This window comes from Nerophis lumbriciformis, linkage group LG23 (genome assembly GCF_033978685.3).
Source record: "Nerophis lumbriciformis linkage group LG23, RoL_Nlum_v2.1, whole genome shotgun sequence".
In the NCBI taxonomy this organism is placed as follows: Eukaryota; Metazoa; Chordata; class Actinopteri; order Syngnathiformes; family Syngnathidae; genus Nerophis; species Nerophis lumbriciformis.
This window is the reverse complement of record NC_084570.2, coordinates 42,582,415-42,606,660: the sequence shown is the minus strand read 5'-3', so window position 1 is coordinate 42,606,660 and position 24,246 is coordinate 42,582,415. Positions and strand designations below refer to the sequence as shown.

The following is a 24,246-nucleotide window of genomic DNA, read 5'->3' as shown; positions in this document are numbered from 1 at the left end:
TGAAAATAAAGAATGTGCATTGAATGAGAAGGTGTGTCCAAACTTTTGGCCTGTACTGTATATACAGCACAGCATTTACTTATTATACCCAATCCAAAACGGCAACAAACACAAAAAGTCAACACACATGGTCACACACAACACAACCTGCTCACTGAACTTTGTGAATATTATAAAAAATGTCCGAGCGCTATATTTATACAAAATTACACCCATTTAAAGCCACTACAATGCATGATGGGAAAATGCAAAATACCCTCCATGTTTGGCACGTTTTAGCTGCTTGGTACCGGTATTTCTAATTGGTTACAAAACTTTAAAGTGGTCGTCACGGGCTTTCGGCTCTCGACCAAATTCTTTATGCCTTAATGTAACTGCCTGTGGCAAATAAGGATTAATTGACATGAAAACTAATTCAAGTAAAATGATAATAAATCACAAGTCACTTCCTCATTCTCTGCCAATCCCCTTTCAGGCACAGAACGGCGTGTTCGCGATCGTTGGAAAAATAAACATCAAATCAAAACCACACGCACATTAAACATTACCACCAGCGAATATCCACTACTATCGCACCAAAAACGGCACCGCCGAAACAAGACGCACGCGATTGTCGGGAGCTTTCGATTTCCAATATCGAAAATCATATCATCATGGCAAATTATGCAAACTATACGATGATGTCATGTGACCACGCCCCAAATGCCACAAGTAGTCTTGGGGGGTGCGTGTGATGTGTGTTAACAAGCGGGCGGTCCCATCATAATGTGTTGATAGACACATGTGTGGGAAAACACAAGCTAAACTTGTGCTGCCTTCATTTTGTACATCTTGTCAAAGACGTGCCTGTGACAGAAATGATTGACAGCTCCTTGAGGGGATCTGATTGGTTTAGTTTCTGCTCTGATGGTTTTCACGTGTCCACCTTTGGTGCAGAGCCAAATGTAGAGCCACTATGGGGACACGTGGACACAGTGAGTGTTGTTGTGTCTCCCGTAGGAACAAGTGGAGTACGTCTTCCTCATCATCTTCACGGTGGAAACCTTCCTGAAGATTCTGGCCTACGGTCTGGTCATGCATCCCAGTTCGTACATCCGCAACGGCTGGAACCTTCTGGACTTTGTCATCGTCATCGTGGGGTAAGTTGTAGATCTCGTGCGCGCGCAGAGAGACGCGATGTAGAGGCGGATGCGGTCGAGTTAGTTGATGTGGCGCGGGGAGCGCTTCAGCGCTTCGGAGTGGAGGCAAACGTGAGCTGACGTCCTCGTTTGGCGGCGTCCGAAGTCACCGCCCGCGGCCCCGCTACAATTTGTGTGATTCAGCTTTGTTGTGGTGAGCGTGCGTGACGCTCTGCTACACTCACGAGCCTCGCAGCTTCGTCATGGGGGAGCTTCTAGCTGGTGCTCACCACTTCCTGCTTGCAACCTTTTTGATCACCTGACCTTCTATCCTTAATGATGGCTGCGAGCTCGCTGTTTTCTTGACAAACCTCCAAACGGGATGCATTTGGTTGGTTAATTGCATCACTTCCTGTCGATGAACCCCTTGTTTTTCAAAGACCCCTGTGTGGTTTTCACCAGGACTCCACTTCCTGTCTCCACCGCAGGCTGTTCAGCGTGGTCCTGGAAACCATGACCCACAAGTCCGGCGAGCAAGCGAGCACCCACCACATACCGGGCAAACCTGGCGGACTGGACGTCAAAGCTCTGCGGGCCTTCCGGGTGCTCCGCCCCCTCCGGCTGGTGTCCGGCGTCCCTAGTGAGTGTGGTCAGGTGGCGGCATCACTTCCTGGTCACCGACGCACGTTCATGTGACAGGCCTGCAGATCGTGTTGAACTCCATCATGAAGGCGATGGTTCCGCTGCTGCACATCGCTCTGCTGGTCCTCTTTGTCATCATCATCTATGCCATCATCGGCCTGGAGCTCTTCATCGGACGCATGCATAAAACCTGCTACTACACCGGAGCCGGTACGCGCCGCCGCAGCTTTGTCATTCGGAGGTGTGATGACCGCTGACGTCTTTCTTCCTCGCAGACACCTTCGTGGAGGACGACCCGGTGCCGTGCGCCTTCGCGGGCCACGGGCGCCAGTGCGTGATAAACGGCACCGAGTGTCGCGGCCGCTGGGACGGACCAAACGGAGGCATCACCAATTTTGACAACTTCTTCTTCGCCATGTTGACCGTGTTCCAGTGCATCACCATGGAGGGCTGGACCGACGTCCTCTACTGGGTGAGTGAGGAATTTCCCTAAAGACATGTCCAGAGAAAGTTGAGGTCTTTGAAGTATTTTTTTTTTCAGATCTTAAAGGGGAAATGCACTTTTTTTTGGAATCGTCCACAATCATTTTGAGAGACAAGACAATGGATGTATTTTTTAATGAATTCTAACTCATAAATAAAAGTCTGCTTACAATGGAGCCATTTGGAGGTCCTCTATTGCGCCCATAAAGTCCTCTAAATGATAGCAGTGTCAAAAAAAGCGGTTTTTGAATTATATTTATATTTTTACTTTTAATTATATTTGTAACGATTCTTAATCGATTAAAAAAATATATATATATATTTTTTGTATATACAGTACAGGCCAAAAGTTTGGACACACCTCCTCATTCAATGCATTTTCTTTATTTTCATGACTATTTACATTGTAGATTGTCACTGAAGGCATCAAAACTATGAATGAACACATGTGGAGTTATGTACTTAACAAAAAACAGTGAAATAACTGAAAACATATTTTATATTCTAGTTTCTTCAAAATACCCACCCTTCGCTCTGATTACTGCTTTGCACACTCTTTGCATTCTCTCAATGAGCTTCAAGAGGTAGTCACCCGAAATGGTTTTCACTTCACAGGTGTGCTTGAAACTCATCAAGAGAATGAGCTTCAAGCACACCTGTGAAGTGAAAACCATGACTGACCTATATATATATATATATATATATATATATATATATATATATATATATATATATATATATATATATATATATATATATATATATATATATATGTCTTAATAAGGTTATCCAAAAAATAGTGCTCGATACCGTAGTAGAGCGCAATATATGTATGTGTGGGAAAAAAAATCACAAGACTATTTCATCTCTACAGGCCTGTTTCATGAGGGGGTTCCCTCAATCATGCAACATGGCAAATTCTTGCATCCAGCACACCTTACAATAGTGGTAATAAAAGATGCAACCTATACTTGAAAGAGAAACTGTTTATTATTTACCGTCCAGACCTGTCATCCCTCAACAAGTGCAGCGAAATTGTAACAGCATGCCGCCACAGACGGAAACACCTCCTAGGTAACACATGAGCCAATCACCACGCCCCTACGCCAGCCTGTACCCACCCACTCTGTGCCCTATATAAACCATGGTATGTGAATGCTCCCATTAAAATCTCCTGATGATTGAGGGAACCCCCTCATGAAACAGGCCTGTAGAGATGAAATAGTCTTGTGATTTTTTTCCCCACACATACATATATATATATATAATTTATTTTATTGGGTTTTTTTTCAAATCTGTCCTGTCCAGCTACTCAGGCAAATCATATTGTTGATGTAGATGATCATATCTGCTGTACAGAGTTCCCTTAGAAAAGAGAAGTGTTTGACACTTCTCTCGTTGCCTTATATGTATTTGATTAATTAAAATGTTTGGTTAGAATTATATTAAACAAACCCAGTTTTCGTTTAAGTAATATAGACAGTGATCGGAGCTGTTTATCTATTTTATGGAGAAATGTAGAACTGGCACCCAATGTTATTAAAAAGTATGAATTTTGAATGGAGAATTGATTCAGAATCAAATGGAATCGTGTGGTGCCCAAAGATTCACAGCCCTACATCCAAAAAGCGCGCCATTAATCCTCCATTTACAATGCGTGACTTGAATATATGAACCAAGTATTAGTGATATTGTTATTATAAGCGCTAACGTAGACCAAGTGTTATTCTTGCGGCGCCGCTAACTAGCTTGTGTGGCCATGTTGACATCATCTGCTGGTGAACTGCTTCCTTGCCTCGGTGCTCGTGAAAGCTTATTCTTAAATCTTAAATAATGGTGTTGGAAAACATGTTTATGCCATCGTATAATATTATATACCACTGTATGTTTTACAATTGTGTTTTTTTTTCACCGTTAGTGTAGCAACTTTCCTTTCTTATTCGCTTAGTCTCATTCCGAAAGTCTGTGTTGCTAAGAAAAACACATTGTGTTAGTGAACGCACATTCTGGCCAGGTCACTGTCAACTGTATCTCTTCCTCCCGCTCTCTACTCCCTTGAAACTATTGACTCCTTAAGCAGCAAGGTGCCCTCCACCAAGGTCTCCTTTCTTTTCACTGAAATCTGCTCTCCCCTCTCCCTCCTGGACTGTAATCAGTGTATAAAAAATGACATATCTCTCACGCTTTTTAGTAATAAAAATAATACCGTATTTTTTGGGGCGGTTATAGCTCGGTTGGTAGAGCGGCCGTCGCAGCAACTTGAGGGTTCCAGGTTCAATTCCAGCTTCTGCCATCCTAGTCACTGCCGTTGTGTCCTTGGGCAAGACACTTTACTGCTCCCAGTGCCACCCACACTGGTTTAAATGTCACTTAGATATTGGCTTTCACTATGTAAAAAGCGCTTTGAGTCACTAGAGAAAAGCGCTATATAAATATAATTCACTTCACCTCACTTATTTTAAGGAACATAGGGTGCACCGAATTATAAGGCGCACTGCCGATGAATGGTCTATTTTTAAAAAAAATCGTTTTTCATATACAGTATAAGGCGCACCGGATTATAAAGTGCATTAAAGGAGTAATATTATTATCATTTTTTTCTAAATGGAAAAGACTTCCTTGTGGTCTACAAAACATGTAATGGTGGTTCTTTGGTCAAAATGTTGCATAGATGATGTTTCACAGATCATCTTCAAGCCGCTTGCTGACAGTCGCTTCAGGATGCGCCGTTTTGTGGGCGGTCTAATTTACGTGGCTCATCTTCGGGAACTAACTGTTTTAATGACATTCAGACTTTACTTAAATCAATAACGGAGCACCGTCTCCTCATTCGGAAACAACAACACCGGAAATGTGTCCGAGCGGAACCCTCGAATAATAAAGTTCCTTGGGTGAATAATGTAAACTCACTACACCGGTATGTTTTAGCGCTTTCATGGCGAGTTTACTGACAGATATAAGTAAGACCTTTACACTACTTCATATTAGAAATGGCAACAGCGGACGATGAATGTCCCATAACAAGAAGATAGAGAAAAAGAAGAAGCTTATCGACTACGGTGTCGGCACGGACTACAAAGGCGAAAATATTGGGAAAACCATTTCAGGTGACTACCTCTTGAAGCTCATCGGGAGAATGTCAAGAGTGTGCAAAAAAGTAATCAGAGCAAAAGGTGGCTATTTTGAAGAAACTAGAATATAAAACATGTTTTCAGTTATTTCAACTTTTTTTTGTTAAGTACATAACTCCGCATTCATAGTTTTGATGCCTTCAGTGACAATCTACAATGTAAATAGTCATGAAAATATAAAGAAAACGCGTTGAATAAGAAGGTGGTGTGTCCAAACTTTTGGCCTGTACTGTATATACTTACATCATGTATTTATTACATGTTATTATGAATGTTACAACATTACATATATACTTACATCATGTATATCCATCCATCCATTTTCTACCGCTTGTCTCTTTTGGGGTTGCGGGGGATGCTGGAGCCTATCTCAGCTGCATTCGGCGGAAGGATTACATGTTATTATGAATGTTACAACATTACATATGTACTTACATCATGTATATATTACATGTTATTTTGAATGTTACTACATTAAAAACTGTATATACTTACATCATGTATATATTACATGTTATTATGAATGTTACTACATTACATATGTACTTTTTTTTATTACATGTTATTATGAACATTACTACATTACAGATATACTTACATCATGTATATATACTACATGTTATTATGAATGTTACTACATTACATATATACTTACATCATGTATATTTTACATGTTATTATGAATGTTACAACATTACATATGTACTTACGTCATGTATATATTACATGTTATTATGAATGTTACTACATTACATATATACTTACTTTTTTTTAATTACATGTTATTATGAACATTACTACATTACAGATATACTTACATCATGTATATATATTACATGTTATTATGAATGTTACTACATTACATATATACTTACATCATGTATATAAAACATTGCTGGAGGTGTTTGGATGTATTTTAGAGCGCTTTATAAACGGAATAGATCGACTTCTCTCGACTCCATTATAAGCAGACTTTTGAATGCATTTATTTACTAGTAAGAATGCGTAAAAGGAGAAAAACATATGTGTTCTTGTCTTACATTAGGATTGTGAATGATGGGCAAAATTCCCAAAAAAGTGCAGTTCCCCTTTAAATCACATCAACTGCTCACAGAAAAAGGAAAAGAGAGTGAGAGAAAGACAAAGAAACTTACAGAACTTTGTATCTGCTTTGGGAATGTGAGAAGAGGGAGGAGGGGTTGGGCAAAGTGCCCCGTTTTTGTGGGGAAATCTGAAGGAGGATTTGCAAAGTTCAGGAATTGTTTGTTTAAAAATTGGGAAAGCCAGTAATACAGCATCAATCACAAAAGAAACCCATTTAGACAGTAATTTTTGACCAAAAAACAAACACAATATAAAAAGACACAGAAAATGGCAATGCAGTGAAGAGAAGTAATACACCATAAATCACATGAGGACTGTTACTTAGACTAAAATTGTTAGACAAGAGATTACTAATATATTAATTTAGCCACAACAAAATATTCGTTTTGCCTTTTTGCAACAGTACTCACTCGCTCTCCTCGTTTTCCGCAGATGAACGACGCCATCGGCTTCGAGCTGCCGTGGGTGTACTTCGTCAGTCTGGTCATCTTCGGTTCCTTCTTCGTCCTCAACCTGGTTCTTGGTGTCCTCAGCGGGTCAGTAAGCTCGCCGCCGCCCTTGTCATTTTTTTTTTGCGGCTGTTTTAACGTCGAGCCGTGTGACGCCACAGAGAGTTCAGCAAGGAGAGGGAGAAGGCGAAGGCTCGCGGAGACTTCCAGAAGCTTCGCGAGAAGCAGCAGATGGAGGAGGACCTGTGCGGGTACATGGACTGGATCACGCAGGCCGAGGACATGGACGAGCTGGACGAGGATGGAAACTCGCGTGAGTGAACAAATTAAAAACAGAAAGTAAAATATTTAGACAAAGAACGAAAAGATAAACAGGATATGAATGAAACCTTTTTGTGTTTTTGCAATGACCTCAGTCTGTTCCAGGGTCAAACTGTGTCCATTATGAAAAAATGATTGACGTGTGTAGGCAATGTTTCAAGTGTAAAAAGAAGGGAAGGGATGTCATACCTGCCAACTACTCCGGTTTTCCCGTAATTAGTACGGTTTTCATCAACCTATTCTGGGTTACGGTTGCAGTGATAAAAAATACGTTTTTTCATTAATTAAAAAAATATATTTAAAAAAAAGTTTTATTCACGAAATCGCGTAACAACAATGACAATCGACACTGCTTCCCGTAACTTCCTATCGAGCCATTCCGAATGCCATGCGCGAGGCTATTTATAGCACCGCTGCCAAGCATGAGGCACCAGTTGCCATTGTTTCCAAACGAGCGAACGATCATGGAATCAGCCGGAGAAAAATCGCATACGAGTTGTTGTACCGAAATCTGTTACCCATCGGAATTTGTAACTCCAGGGGGCGATGTTCCCATGACGTTTGTTTGATGGTTAAACGGCAAGCCCAAAGAGGAGGAGAAGAAGAACGCTTGCGTAAATGGCGTAAAATATCCTTAATGCTGAAACGTCAGTTGTCAGAATTTCAGCATTAATAATAACAATGGACTCATACTATAATGAAAGTAAGTCATTGATTTCCAGAATATGTGTCATTTATTAATGCTGAAATTCTGACAACTGACGTTTCATTCCATGATAGCTTTTAATCCGGAAAATGTATGTGTGTGAGAGAGAATCAACAGCTGATACAATGGACTCATACTATAATGAAAGCAAGTCATTGATTTCCAGAATATGTGTCATTTATTAATGCTGAAATACTTACAACTGACGTTTCAGCATTAAGGATAGTTTACGCCATTTACGCAAGCGTTCTTCTTCTCCTCCTCTTTGAGCTTGCCGTTTAACCATCAAACAAACGCCATGGGAACATCGCCCCCTGGAGTTACAAATTCCGATGGGTAACATATTTCGGTACAACACCAGTCTTAAACCGAAAAGAAAACTGCAGTCATTCCGTGAAGAATATTCAAAAGCCTATCCGGGAATAATGATCCGTTCCAAAAAGGGTGAAAACTACGCCAATTGCACCTTGTGCAGCCAAGATTTTTCGATCGGACACGGAGGAATTAGCCATGTAAAAGACCACGTTGGGACAAAAAAACACAAGTCTAATGCCGTTGCTAGCGATACAAGTGAAAAACTTTCAACGTTTTTCGTCGCCCAAACAGATTCTTTGGATGTGATAAATGCCGAAGTTTTATTTACGGAGGCAATAATTGAGCAAACAAAAAGGTAATGACACCAATGTTATCTATTGGAATTGTTTAGTACTGTTATACTGTTAAAAGTGTTTATACTATTTATGCTTTCAAGTCCAAGTTGAAGAAATCTTGTTAAATGTTGACAGCATAACTACCAAAATACAGAAGTATGTCCTTAATATTTTTGCAGTGCTATTTCTGTTGAAAAGTTCAAATGATGACATTAGAGATGTGATGTGCCACTTTTCAAGTGTCTGATGGCTTCAATTAATTTTCATTCATTTTTCATATTTTGAATTCTTTTGAAAGGCTTACAAAAAAACTACATTTGAATTGTAATTCCATGCTATTGACAGGACTATTAATTTTAATGAAGTTAGCTTACCATGTTTACAGTATGATAATTGTGATAGAAATGTGAATTTTAGGCACAGAATATTTTTGACAATTGAACAAGGCAGTAGATTATACAAGCTTGGACAGAAAGTTAATAATGACACCAATTTTTTTTTTAATGGAATTGTTTAGTACTGTTTTACCATTTGTTTACTGTAAAAAGTGTTTATACTTTCAATGAACAAATTGAAGTCTTGTGAAAGGTTGACAGGATAACTGGCATTAACTGTCAAAATAATTTCAAACTATTGAAGTTAGCTTACAGAATAAACATGTCAATCAACCCATATGATTTTTGCTGTAATATTTTTGTTTTGAAAAGTCACTGTGACTGATAGAAAAGTGATGGTTTTAGCAACATTTTAACCTGTATGAATGCTAATAATCATTTTGCGTCGGGGGCGAAGGAACCCCCCACCAGGACTTTGTCCTGGACCTACCGGGGCCTGCGGCCCTTGGACCCTGGCTACTAGGTTTTTCTGATTTCAAAAGTTGGCAGGTATGGGATGTTAATAGGGGGATGGTTGAGTGTCTTGTCCAGGGGCGCCGCTAGGGATTTTGGGCCCCATGAAAAGAATCTTTAGAGGGCCCCCAACACAGTGTCATTATTTTTTCTGTATTATAATTTCATCATCATTAGGGGCCTCTCTGGGCCCCCCTCCATCATGGGCCCCGATAATCCGTCTCTTTTACCCCCCCTTTTCGGCGCCCCTGGTCTTGTCCACTATCTTGGTCTTCTCTCATCACCTTCTAAAAAGGCGATGGATGGATGAATAGATTTGAGTTGAGTTTGTGTGTGTGTGTGTGTGTGTGTGTGTAGGTCCGTCCCTTGGTGATCTGTCAGACAAGAAAAGAGGCAAGTTTGGTTGGTTCAGTCACTCCAACGAAACACACGGTGAGACAGCCGTCGCTTACGAATCCGCCTTTTAGACCAGAACCTCTGATGGTCACATGACTTGTGTCTCTAGCGAGTCTTCCCGCCAGCGAAACGGGCTCTGAGAACACGGAGAACATCGACGAGGAACACACCAACTGCTGCCAGGCCTGCTGGTAACACGCACACACACACATCGCATCAACACTCATGTAGCGATGGGTATCGTTCACATTTGAACCCATACGGTAGCGGTACTCAACGGTACAAATGTTTGGTACTTTTCTGTGTGTTGATGGATATCAATTGTTTAATAATAACATTTTATTTAAAAAGAGCTGGTTATGACAACTTTGCTGCCCAGTTGTTATATCTTGTTTTCTTACACATCATTTGCAATGCAGTTGCACTACCAAGACATTCAGTGGCAGTACTGTTTAGTAGGGGTGTAAAAAAAATGAACGAATGAATCGCAATTCTTATTGGTAATGATTCTTAATCGGTATACTGTACAACCCTAATATGTATATACAGTATATATATATATGTGTATGAATGTATGTGTATATACATATATACAGGTATACTGTATATGCACATTAGGGTTATACAGTATACCGGTACTAGTATAGTATCGCGGTACTAATGAATAAAAAATGGTACTATACTCTGTTTGAAAAGTACCGGTTCCCAGGCATGACGGCACGTCGTCACGTCATGACATTGCTGGGTTTACAAGCAGAGGAGCATGTTCGGCAGCGCACAATCACAGAGTACTTACAAGAAAACACAGTATGTAGACAGAAAAGGTAGAACGGATTCATTTTGGTCTAAAAACTAAAGATAAAGGTGAAGTTATAGCACTGAAACACCCTCAGGTAGAGGTGCTTTAAGACATGGCTTGCTAGCTAGCGGCTAACATCCATCCGCAGGCGGCAGTGTTTTAACTACTTCTAAATCACTAATCCTCGCTGTCATGGCGACAAATAAAGTAAGTTTCTTACAAGTATCATCCCGGCAGGACATGGAATAGCTAAACATGTTTCACTACACACCGTAGGAGGAAACAATAGTTCATCGGCGTCACCGCTAACAAAAGCTAGAGCTCCTCAATGTAAACAAATGCCATGTGTGGATCTACACCTGACATCCACTGTAATGATACCGAGTAGAATAGTGTATCTAGTCGATACCACTATGATTACATCTATATTTTTTATCGTCACATTATGTTTATAAAGTCAGGAAATATGTCCCTGGACACATGAGGACTTTGAATATGACCAATTTATGATCCTGTTACTACTTGGTATCGGATTGATTCCTAAATTTGTGGGATCATCCAAGTTTTAAAGTATCAAACAACAGAAGAATAACTGATTATTACATTCTAACAGAAGTGTAGATAGAACATTTTGAAACGGAAAATAAGCCGATATTAACAGTAAATTAACAAGTAGATTAATAATGCATCATAATGTTGACATAATAATAGAATGATAAATGACACAAAATGTTACTGCATATGTCAGCAGACTAATTAGGAGCCTTTGTTTGTTTACTTACTACTAAAAGACAAGTTGTCTAGTATGTTCACTATTTTATTTAAGGACAAAATTGTTCTGCCATTGCAATAAGAAACATGTGTTAAAATAAAGCCAATAATGCCCTTTTTTTGTGGTCCCCTTTATTTAGAAAGGTATCGAAAATTATCGAAATATATTTTGGTACCGGTACCGGAACCAGAATATATATATATATATATATATGTATATACAGTATATATATAGTGTGTGTGTGGGTGTGTGTATATATGTGTGTGTATGTATATGTATACTGTATATATAATTTTATTTTTTATTTTTTTATTTTTTTCAAAAATCTGTCTTGACCACCCACTTTATTAAATGTTTTGGTAGAATTTTATTAAACAAAACTAGTTTTCTATAAAGTAATATAGAAATTTATCAGAGCTGTTTATCTATTTCATGGAGGGTTGTAGTTAATCATAGAACTGGCACCTAATTTTATTTAAAAAGTATACATTTTGAATGGAGAATCGTTTTGAATTGGGAATTGATTTTGAATCGAATCGTTACCCCCAAGAATCGAATCGTGTGGTGCCCAAAGATTCACGGCCCTACTGTATGGGCTATTTATGGTATGTTGTCTTACTCGGATGTAGCTTTTTCCATGAAGCCGAATGTGTTATGTTGCGCCCTACAAAGTGTCTATACTCCAAGTATTGCTTCTATTACACATCATCAGTTTGATTCCAAATTTGAAGGTGTTGCATTTGCCATGTAAAATCGCTAAAGCTAATAGTAGTATGGCACATCCAATGTAAATTAGCAAGCTAGCTCATTTTGGAATCGTGGAGCCTTACTTTATGCTCAAGCGTTTTGTACCAAGACTACTTGCTTTGTTGGTGTTAAAAATTGCTTAGAGGGAATTTGGCTGAATCCGCTGTCAGTGCTGCTTGACTGATTGCTTAAGTGGGCCGGTGTTTAGTCTGCAACCGAACGTGACGTCACGTCCAACAAAGGTATTCAAGATTCAAGATGCTGTTTATACCCGGGAGTACCGGCGGAATTCGCTCGGTGCGTGTAAAAGTACAGAATTCGCTACCCATCACTACACTCATGTTCCACGTTCTCTGCTGTCTGTTGTCATGGAGACGCCGTAGTGTCCGCACATGAACATTTTAAAAAGTGAAAGCCCCGCCCCCTTTGGACTAACCTTCCTTTGTTCGGTTGCAGCGCTGGAATGATGAAGATTGGCTGCTGGTAAGTTCTCACACTCATTAACTTCACTCGCCAGTGCACGCTGACAGGAAGTGACCTCACCCTGTCGCCACGCGGCTCCAGTCGCACGCTGCGGCGCTGGAACCGCGTGTGTCGCAGGAACTGTCGCACCGCCGTCAAATCGGTGACATTCTATTGGCTGGTTCTGCTGCTCGTCTTCCTCAACACGTCCCTCAGCGCCTCAGAGCACTACAACCAACCTGAATGGCTGACGCAGGCGCAGGGTACGTACACCGTGGTGGGCGTGGCGTGCGTGCGCCGGTGACAACGTGTGCGTGTGTGTGGTGCAGACATCGCCAACAAGGTGCTGCTGTCGCTGTTCACGGTGGAGATGCTGCTGAAGATGTACAGCCTGGGCCTGGCGCATTACTTCGTGGCCTTCTTCAACCGCTTCGACTGCTTCGTGGTGTGCGGCGGCATCGTGGAGACCATCTTGGTGGAGCTGGACATCATGCCGCCGCTGGGGATCTCCGTGCTACGCTGCGTCCGCCTGCTGCGCATCTTCAAAGTCACGCGGTGAGAAGTTGCATTAGCGCGGGCTCCTCACAGCACCGTCCCCCCCTGACCGCCGCCTCTTTCCCATCTGCGCAGCCATTGGACGGCCCTGTCCAACCTGGTGGCGTCGCTGCTCAACTCCATGAAGTCCATCGCCTCGCTGCTGCTCCTCCTCTTCCTCTTCCTCATCATCTTCGCGCTGCTGGGCATGCAGCTCTTTGGCGGGAAGTTCAACTTTGATGAGACGCAGACCAAACGTAGCACCTTTGACGCCTTCCCGCAGGCGCTGCTCACCTGCTTCCAGGTAAGTCCACTTTTCTCGGGGGGGACGTCAAGAGGCGGGGCTTGATGATCGACGGCGAGTGTGTGCAGATTCTGACAGGCGAGGATTGGAACGTGGTGATGTACGACGGCATCATGGCGTACGGCGGCCCCGTCTTTCCCGGGATGATCGTCTGCATTTACTTTGTCATCCTCTTCATTTGCGGAAATTGTATCCTTCCTGTGTCGCCGTGCGTGTAACAGCACACCTTTTCTAATCCAAGGTGGACCAAGAAGAGAACCATGAGGAACACCTCGAACATAAGCCACAAGCTACTTAGCTAAGAGGGTAATTATTTTGTTTGCTGTTTAGTGCTAAAACATTTTATTAGGGATGTGAATCGTTGGGCACCTAAAAATTCGATTTGATTCATTCCGATTCATTTGTTGGAATATTCGATTCAGAATCCATTCTTGAGTCAAACCGATTCTCGCAATGTAATTATTTGGTATAATTATAATTCGGGATGTCCGATAATGGCTTTTTGCCAATATTCCGATATTGTCCAACTCTTTAATTACCGATATCAACCGATACCGATATCAACCGATACCGATATATACAGTCGTGGAATTAACACATTATTATGCCTAATTTGGACAACCAGGTATGGTGAAGATAAAAATAAAATAAGATTCATAAATTAAAAACATTTTCTTGAATAAAAAAGAAAGTAAAACAATATAAAAACAGTTACATAGAAACTAGTAATTAATGAAAATGAGTAAAATTAACTGTTAAAGGTTAGTACTATTGGTGGAAACAACACGTACAATCATGTGTGCTTACGGACTGTATCCCTGCAGACTGTATTGATATATATTGATATATAATGTAGGAACCACAATATTAATAACAGAAAGAAACAACCCTTTTGTGTGAATGAGTGTAAATGGGGGAGGGAGGTTTTTTGGGTTGGTGCACTAATTGTAAGTGTATCTTGTGTTTTTTATATTGATTTAATTAAAAAAAACAACAACAAAAAACAATACTGATAATTAAAAAAACGATACCGATAATTTCCGATATTACATTTTAAAGCATTTATCGAACATCTCTAATTATAATGAAACTTTTTCAAAACAGGTTAGAAAAGCTCCTTGTGGTTGCATGGAGATGGTCTAAAAATGACTGTGGAAGACTCTTACCTCCTGGTTCCTCGGACCACCAATCGCCAACATGACAGCTTTGTTCAAGGTTCAGAACACTGGTTTATTTTTCAATAATAGTCTCTGTGGTGCTTTTCAGCAATTGTCTTTTGGTGTGTGTCAGTCTCGCTCTCGCTCGTGCTCCAACTCCAACTCTCCTCTCCTCTCCGGCTGCTGCCTTTTAACAGAGCGACAGGTGATTAGATAAGTAGGCCCAGGTGGGCCATCTACGCACCTATCCCTGATCTCGAAGCCGGTCCTGGCACACCCCGCTTCGCTGCAGGTCCGCAGGCCACGCCCCCCTCCACATACCTCCACTGCCGCGTATGCAGCGAGAGGTCGCAGCAACCGGTCCATGAGGCGCTGGAACGTGGCGGGCGTACCGAACAAGCCAAACAGAAGTGTCACAAATTGGTACAAACCATCCGGAGTGGAAAAGACCGTTTTTTCCCTGGACTCTGGTGACAAGGGAATCTGCCAGTAGCTCTTGGTTAAATCCAGTGTTGTAAAAAAACGAGCAGTACCCAGCCGATCCAGGAGCTCGTCGACCCGAGGCATTGGGTAAGCGTCAAAACGTGATATTTCGTTCACCTTGCGGTAATCCACACAGAAACGCACAGACCCATCCTTCTTCCCTACCAGAAAGATGGGGTTGCACCACGCCCCGTGGGATTCTTCTATTACCCCCAACTCCAGCACAGATTTTAATTCCTCCCGAACCACTTTGCGTTTGTGTTCGGGGAGCCTGTAGGGCCGAGACCGCACCGTAACACCCGGGCTGGTCTGAATATGATGTTGGATGAGGTTTTTGCGGCCGGGCCGAGGGGAGAACACATCAGAAAAGCGCTGCTGCAGCTTGGCAACATCCGCTCTCTGCGCTAACGTGAGCTGATTGTCACAGAGGAGGGGGGAGGGCAGGACAGAGTGCGGGACCTCTGGCCTGAACTCCTCCTCAACCACCGTCACCATGGAAACAAGCTGCGCCTCCTTCCATGCTTTCAGGCTCGTAAACTTACGGATCATGCTTTTCAGCGTCTTATATAGCCGCCCCACCAGCCCGTCAGTTTGTGGGTGGATTGCTTTAATTCCCAATAATCCGTGTAGTTCCTTTATCGTGCGTGACATAAAGGACGTGCCCTGGTCAGTCAGAATCTCTTTCGGGATTCCAGCTTGGGAGATGACCTGAAACAGCGCCTGCGTGACACTCTTTGCAGAGATGGAGCGCAGTGGCACTGCTTCGGGATAGCCCGTTGCGTAGTCCACCAGGACTAGCACAAAACGATATCCCTGTGTGCTCGGGTGGCAGGGGACCTCCATGAGCGGCAATGGGCGCAAGGGCGCCTTGGGGGTGGCCGCCGGGTTCACCAGCTGGCAGTCCGAGCTGGCAGCACACCAGCGGCACAGGTCTGCCCGGATGCCCGGCCAAAAGAATCGGACCATGACCCGATTGAGTGTTTTATCATACCCCATGTGGCCAGCCATGGGATTGAAGTGCGCCACCTGGAAAACAATTTCCCGGCGGCGTTTCGGCACCAACAATTGGGTGATTTCCTCTCCTGACTGAGTGTCACGGCTCACTCGGTATAATCTATCCCTAAAAATTGAAAAATTAAGAAATACCCGCGCTGTTCCCGGGCGCACCAGCTGATCTTTCATGGACGCCACCTGGTCCGAGGCCGCGCGCAAAGTATCATCTCGGGACTGCTCGAGGGGAAAATCCTCCCAAGGGTGCCAGTGGTGGGCCTGGGGCGTTTCGGGGAAAGCCCCCGCCGGTTCCCCTCGGCAGTGTCGGATGAACCCGCGTCGCCACTGAGAACTGCGCGGATATTCCCCTTTCCTACGGTCCGTGAACGCACCCCTACGCATTGTGTCACTAGACTGTTAAACCCCGGCCAATTTGTGCCCAAAATTACGGGGTGCGAAAGGTGCGTACTTACAGCTACCTTGACCCTACGCTTTTGTCCCTCATACCAAATTTTCACTGGCACCATAGGGTACTCGTGCACATCCCCATGAACACATCTAATTTTAGCCGTGTTGCCTGCCTCAAAGCCCAGGGTCGAACCAGGTTCTGGTGGATCATGGACTGCTCGCAGCCCGAATCCACCACCCCCAGTATGTATTCCCTTGTATCCTTACCGTAATACAGTACGTCTCACTCAAGGGCCGTCCATCTGGATCACCCGCCACACCTCCATGTGCGTGACCGGGCCGCCCACGCCTCCAGCACGCCTACGCCTGCCCAAGCGTTTGAGGGGCCGTCTGCGCGGGAGATGGGTAAAAAGCAGCAGCCAGGACCTGCGGAGAAAGGGAGAGTCACACGGGTCATGTCTTGGAATCTGTGATACTCCCTCCTCTCGTTGCGCGCTCTGTCCGCGCGGTGGTGGTGCCGGTTGCGCCTTGCGGTGGACGGCCAGGTGGTCCTCGGCGAGGGTCACTGCTGCTGCCAGGTCCCGGGGCCAGTGATACCGGACCCAGTTGGCCGTACGCGGCGGGATCGCCTCCACGAACTGCTCCAAGATGACTTGGTCTAATAGCCGGCCGTCTCCCTCTCCCGACTGCAGCCAGCGCGTCGCCGCCTCCTGGAGCCGTTGGCCAAACACGAACGGGCGGTCCTCCTTCCCCAAGCGCATCGACCGGAACCGGCGTCGATGGTCTTAGGCGGTGCATCCCGTCCGGTCCAGCACCGCCCTCCTCGGGTCCGGAAAGTACACTCGGGAGGCCGCGGGCAGGCTGAGCGCCGCTCTTTGCGCCTCCCCCGTCAGTAGTGGCTAAAGCCGCACCCCCCACTCTTCTTCTGGCCACGCGCATGCCTTTGCCGTGGTCGCAATATGTCAATAAAGGCATGGGGGTCTTCCTTGCGCTGCACGGTGACAGCCACTGATGTTGGCCGTGCCGTTCCCACCCGGTCCGCCAACGCCTGCAGGATCTGGCTCTGCTGGGCCATTTGCTGGCGGACCGCCTCGAGCTGCTGGTGGCTGGTTGCTGCCACCTCCGCGAGCACGCCCGCGAGAGCCGTCAGGGGGTCGTCCTCCCCCGCCTCCGGTGGTCCGGCCATGTTGGGCGCCAAATTGTGGAGGACTCTTTCCTCCGGGTTCCTCGGATCACCAATCACCGACATGACAGCTTCGTTCAGGGTTCAGAACACTGGTTTATTTTTCAATAATAGTCTCTGTGGTGCTTTTCAGCAATTGTCTTTTGGTGTGTGTCAGTCTCGCTCGTGCTCCAACTCCAACTCTCCTCTCCTCCCCGGCTGCTGCCTTTTAACAGAGCGACAGGTGATTAGATAAGCAGGCCTAGGTGGGCCATCTACGCACCTGTCACTGATCTCGAAACCGGTCCTGGCACACCCCGCTTCGCTGCAGGTCTGCAGGCCACTCCCCCCTCCACAATTACTTTTCAAAAATGTATTGTTTTATGTATATATATATATATATATATATATATATATATATATATATATATATATATATATATATATATATATATATATATTTATTTTTATTTTTATTTTTTATTTATTATGAATTGATTTTGAATCAGCATGAATACAAATCAGGATTCAGATGTAATTCAAATTGATTTTTATAAACATTTTTCCCTTTTTTTTTTAGTGGTTTTGAATCAAGATTAATAAGAATCGCGATGTAAATGTGAATTTGTTTTTTTTTAATTGATTCTTATAAACAAACTTTCTTTTTTTTCAGCAATTTTAAATTTCTTTATCTATTTTGAATCAATTTGAATAAGAATCGTGATTAATATGTGACTTTTTTTTTATTGATTCTTATAAACAAAAACTTTTTTTTTTTTTTATACATTTTTTACCATTGAGAATCGATTTTGAATTGGGATGAATAAGAATCATGATACTGATGTGAATTTATTTTAATAATTTGGCAAGAACGTTTTTAATCGATTTTTTAAAAATGTAATCCATTTTGATTCAAGATTAATAAGAATAATTATTCAGATGTAAATCAATTTTTTTTTAATTGATTCTTATAAACCAAAAAACATTTTTAATATTTTTTCAATCGATCTTTTAAAATGGGCAACAATGTGTCAAAGGGGTTATTGTATGTGCCTCACAATACGAAGGTCCTGGATTCGATCGCCGGGCTCGGGGTCTTTCCGTGTGGAGTTTGCATGTTCTCCCTGTGACTGCGTGAGTTCCGGCTTCCTCCCACCTCCAAAGACATGCACCTGGGGATAGGCCCCTCCCACCTCCAAAGACATGCACCTGGGGATAGGTTGATTGGCAACACTAAATGGTCCCTAGTGTGTGAATGTGAGTGTGAATGTTGTCTGTCTATCTGTGTTGGCCCTGTGATGAGGTGGGGACTTGTCCAGGGTGTACACCGCCTTCCGCCTGCATGCAGCTGGGATAGGCTCCAGCACCCCCTGTTACCCCGAAAGGGACAAGCGGTAGAAAATGGATGGATGGATCTTTTAAAAGTTGTATCGATTTTGAATCAAGATGAATAAGAATCGCAATTCAGATGTGAATCAATTTTTTTTATATATAGAATTATTATAAAAAAACAATTTTTAATACATTTTTGTCACATTTTTAACATTGTAATCAATTTTGAATCAAGAGGAATAAGAATCACGATTCAGATGTACATCAATTTTTTTTTTTTATGTTTCACTTAATTGAATCAGTGTTTTTTTAATAGATTTTTCTAAACCAAAAAAATATTGTTTTAATAGATTTTAACAAACAAAAGGTAGAACATGATTGGATGGATTTTGTATTAAAATGAATAAGAATTGCGATTCTGATGTAAATAAATTTTTTTGAAAAAAAAAAATGTTCAACAAAAAAGAAACATATTTCTTTAATCGATTTTTTTAAATTTATGAATCGATTTTGATTCTGGATGAATAACAATCGTAATTCAGATGTGAATCCATCCATCCATCCATTTTCTACCGCTTGTCCCTTTCGGGGTAACAGGGGGTGCTGGAGCCTATCCCAGCTGCATGCAGGCGGAAGGCGGTGTACACCCTGGACAAGTCCCCACTACCGCTTGTTTTTTTTTAAATGTATTCTTATTTAAAAAAAAAAAAAAAAAATGTTATCGATTTTTTCAATTATGAATCGTTTTTAAATTGGGGTGAATACGAATCGCAAGTCGGATGTGAATCAATTTTTTTTTAAATAGATTCTAATAAAACATTTTCAATACATTTTTAATCACCTCTCTTAACATTTTAATAAATGTTTAATCAAGAGGAATAAGAATTGCGATTCAGATATACAGTACATACATTTTTTTTTAATGATTCACTTAACTGTATCAGTGTTTTTTTTAATTTAATTTAAATTTTTCTAAACAAAAACAATTGTTTTAATAGATTTTAACAAACAAAAGGTAGAAAATTGATGGATGGATTTTGTATTAAGATGGATAAGATGTAAATCGATTTTTTCAAAATGAATTCTTATAAACAAAAAATATAAATTGATTTTTAATCGTTTTTAAAAAATTGGAATCAATTTTGAATCAAGATGAATAACAATCGCAATTCAGATGTAAATACGTTTTTTTTTAAATTATTTATCTAATTGAATCCGCTTTTTTAATAGATTTTTTAAACAAAATAAATTAAATTATATATTTTTTAAATACACTTAAAAAAACAAGAAGTAGGAAAAAGATGGATGGATTTTGTATAAGAATTGCTATTCAGATGTGAATAGAGTTTTAAAAAATTGATTCTTATAAACAAAAAAAAAATTTTTTTTAATTTGTATCAATTTTGAATCAAGATAAATAAGAATCGTGATTCAGATGTACGTCTTTTTACATTTTTTTAATGTTTCACTTAATTGATCCTTTTTTTATTTTTTATTTTTTTCCCAAACAAATTATTTTTTTCAATAGATTTAAAAAAACAAGAGGTAGAAAATGGATGGATGGATTTTGTATTAAGATGAATAAGAATTGCGATTCAGATGTATGAACAAAAAATAAACATATTTCTTTAATCCATCCATCCATCCATCCATTTTCTACCGCTTATTCCCTTCGGGGTCGCGGGGGCGCTGGAGCCTATCTCAGCTACAATCGGGCGGAAGGCGGGGTACACCCTGGACAAGTCGCCACCTCATCACAGGGCCAACACAGATAGACAGACAACATTCACACTCACATTCACACACTAGGGACCATTTAGTGTTGCCAATCAACCTATCCCCAGGTGCATGTCTTTGGAGGTGGGAGGAAGCCGGAGTACCCGGTGGGAACCCACGCAGTCACGGGGAGAACATGCAAACTCCACACAGAAAGATCCCGAGCCCGGGATTGAACCCAAGACTACTCAGGACCTTCGTATTGTGAGGCAGATGCACAAACCCCTCTTCCACCGTGCTGCCCTATTTCTTTAATCGATTTTTTAAAATTATGAATCGATTTTGAATCGGGATGAATAACAATCGTAATTCAAATGTGAATCATCCATCCATCCATTTTCTACCGCTTGTACCATCAATTAAAAAAAAAGTATATTCTTATAAAAATAACAAAAACAATTGAATCGACTTTTTAAATTATGAATTGATTTTGAATCGGGATGAATAAGAATTGCGTTTCGGGTGTTAAAGTAATTTTTTGGGCGCAGCGCTACTTCTTAACGTGGCTCAGACATCTTGCTCAACGTCTTCTTGGCCATCGCCGTGGACAACTTGGCGGGAGGGGACGGAGACGACAAGACAAAAGAGTGAGTGTTGACACAGACAAGAAAAAGGTCAAAGGTCAGGGCACGGCTTCATTGTGTCTGGCTTGCAGGGAGAAGACGCAGGGGGCGGAGGAGGAGACAGAGGAGGAGCAAGTAAAGGTGAGGACGATGATGAAGATGGCGAGTGTCATGTCGCTCCTTGACATTGCGTCCGCAGGTGGACATCGACGAGGACACGGAGTACGAGGAAGAAGAAGAACTTCCGGAGGGCGAAGACGGTGAGATGATGTCATACAGTGGCGATGATGGTGGCGGCCATATTTTCTGACCTCACAATGGCCCCCAACAGACGGCGGCGTCCAGCTGAAGATGGCCGACCTGGCCCCGCCCAAAGAGAAAGTCACGCCCATCCCCGAAGGCAGCGCCTTCTTCTGCCTCAGCAAGACCAACCCGTGAGTTTTGCCACGCCCCCCCGCAGACACTTGCTGCTGGCTGTACGCCGTTTTGACGTCAACATGTGTGTGTGTGTGTGTGTGTGTGTGTGTGTCTCCAGAATCCGCGTGGGGTGTCACATTCTCATCCACCATCATATTTTCACCAACCTCATCCTCGTCTTCATCATCCTCAGCTCGTGCTCATTGGCCGCTGAGGATCCCATCAGAGCGCACTCCTTCCGGAACAACGTAAGTCTGCGCACACGCACACACAGGTGCATTCTGGGAACAACAAAAATGGCGGCGAAAGGCTGATCCTAAACCGGCTTGATAGAGGGGGGCGGAGCTTGAGCAGATTATTCCAGAAGTGGGTCAGTGCCCTGACGAGAAAAATCACCAGTCTGAACGCGCACGCACACGGCGAGCAGCAGCTGTGCTCACGCAACGCCGAGCAATCCTGGACACGCACGCGCGCACAGATGTTGGTGGTGTAGTGCACGTGTGTGACACACACACGCACACACTTCACTAATGATGCCTCAACTTAAAGGAGTTTGTCTCGTACTTGGTCAGCCGGTCACTGTGACATGTGTGTCAATGTCACCTGCTTGATCCCGTCTCTATCAGGATTACAATTAGTGTCTGATCGCTGTGCTGTAGCGTACGTATGATCAGGGGCGTCCCCATTTGATATCGATTTCAGAGATTGGTCCGATATGGAGAAAAAAAAAACAAGTACGGGATGATATGGGCATGTAAAATGTCCAATAGCAGCAGTCCTGCAAGCTAACATGTAAACACACAAGATTGGTCTTTTCTCCTATTTTAACCAAGTCAAGTCAAATATTTACCAAAGGTAAACATGCTTAACAATGCATGTGATCAAGTACAAACCCTGTTTCCATATGAGTTGGGAAATTGTGTTAGATGTAAATATAAACGGAATACAATGATTTGCAAATCCTTTTCAAGCCATATTCAATTGAATGCACTACAAAGACAAGATATTTGATGTTCAAACTGATAAACTTTTTTTTTTTTTTGCAAATAATAATTAACTTAGAATTTCATGGCTGCAACACGTGCCAAAGTATTTGGGAAAGGGCATGTTCACCACTGTGTTACATGGCCTTTCCTTTTAACAACACTCAGTAAACGTTTGGGAACTGAGGAGACACATTTTTTAAGCTTCTCAAGTGGAATTCTTTCCCATTCTTGCTTGATGTACAGCTTAAGTTGTTCAACAGTCCGGGGGTCTCCGTTGTGGTATTTTAGGCTTCATAATGCGCCACACATTTTCAATGGGAGACAGGTCTGGACTACAGGCAGGCCAGTCTAGTACCCGCACTCTTTTACTATGAAGCCACGTTGATGTAACACGTGGCTTGGCATTGTCTTGCTGAAATAAGCAGGGGCGTCCATGGTAACGTTGCTTGGATGGCAACATATGTTGCTCCAAAACCTGTATGTACCTTTCAGCATTAATGGCACCTTCAAAGATGTGTATGTTACCCATGTCTTGGGCACTAATACACCCCCATACCATCACAGATACTGGCTTTTCAACTTTGTGCCTATAACAATCCGGATGGTTCTTTTCCTCTTTGGTCCGGAGGACACGACGTACACAGTTTCCAAAAACAATTTGAAATGTAGACTCGTCAGACCACAGAACACTTTTCCACTTTGTATCAGTCCATCTTAGATGAGCTCAGGCCCAGCGAAGCCGACGGCGTTTCTGGGTGTTGTTGATAAACGGTTTTCGTCTTGCATAGGAGAGTTTTAACTTGCACTTACAGATGTAGCGACCAACTGTAGTTACTGACAGTGGGTTTCTGAAGTGTTCCTGAGCCCATGTGGTGATATCCTTTACACACTGATGTCGCTTGTTGATGCAGTACAGCCTGAGGGATCGAAGGTCACGGGCTTAGCTGCTTACGTGCAGTGATTTCTCCAGATTCTCTGAACCCTTTGATGATATTACGGACCGTAGATGGTGAAATCCCTAAATTCCTTGCAATAGCTGGTTGAGAAAGGTTTTTCTTAAACTGTTCAACAATTTGCTCACGCATTTGTTGACAAAGTGGTGACCCTGGCCCCATCCTTGTTTGTGAAAGGCTGAGCATTTCATGGAATCTACTTTTATACCCAATCATGGCACCCACCTGTTCCCAATTTGCCTGTTCACCTGTGGGATGTTCCAAATAAGTGTTTAATGAGCATTCCTCAACTTTATCAGTATTTATTGCCACCTTTCCCAACTTCTTTGTCACGTGTTGCTGGCATCAAATTCTAAAGTTAATGATTATTTGCAAAAAAATAAAAATGTTTATCAGTTTGAACTTCAAATATGTTGTCTTTGTAGCATATCCAACTGAATATGGGTTGAAAATGATTTGCAAATCATTGTATTCTGTTTATATTTACATCTAACACAATTTCCCAACTCATATGGAAACGGGGTTTGTACTACGATTTTGACCAGGGGTCCCC

At 42.4% G+C, this 24,246-nt stretch overlaps 1 protein-coding gene across 2 annotated transcripts in view; it reads left to right on the top strand.

The window, feature by feature from the left end:
* cacna1fb (calcium channel, voltage-dependent, L type, alpha 1F subunit) overlaps window positions 1-24,246 on the top strand; it is a 48,275-nt gene that overhangs the window by 4,755 nt on the left and 19,274 nt on the right. For both annotated transcript variants that reach the window (XM_061985474.2, XM_061985473.2), the window contains exons 5-22: window positions 1,000-1,139; window positions 1,607-1,758; window positions 1,818-1,970; window positions 2,036-2,232; window positions 6,911-7,014; window positions 7,089-7,240; window positions 9,810-9,884; window positions 9,958-10,039; window positions 12,623-12,649; window positions 12,731-12,891; window positions 12,958-13,183; window positions 13,259-13,466; window positions 13,535-13,655; window positions 21,286-21,361; window positions 21,430-21,478; window positions 21,537-21,597; window positions 21,669-21,771; window positions 21,873-22,002. In XM_061985474.2, coding sequence (XP_061841458.2) covers window positions 1,000-1,139; window positions 1,607-1,758; window positions 1,818-1,970; window positions 2,036-2,232; window positions 6,911-7,014; window positions 7,089-7,240; window positions 9,810-9,884; window positions 9,958-10,039; window positions 12,623-12,649; window positions 12,731-12,891; window positions 12,958-13,183; window positions 13,259-13,466; window positions 13,535-13,655; window positions 21,286-21,361; window positions 21,430-21,478; window positions 21,537-21,597; window positions 21,669-21,771; window positions 21,873-22,002 — 2,217 coding nt within the window. The remainder of the gene's footprint in view (window positions 1-999; window positions 1,140-1,606; window positions 1,759-1,817; window positions 1,971-2,035; window positions 2,233-6,910; window positions 7,015-7,088; window positions 7,241-9,809; window positions 9,885-9,957; window positions 10,040-12,622; window positions 12,650-12,730; window positions 12,892-12,957; window positions 13,184-13,258; window positions 13,467-13,534; window positions 13,656-21,285; window positions 21,362-21,429; window positions 21,479-21,536; window positions 21,598-21,668; window positions 21,772-21,872; window positions 22,003-24,246) is intronic.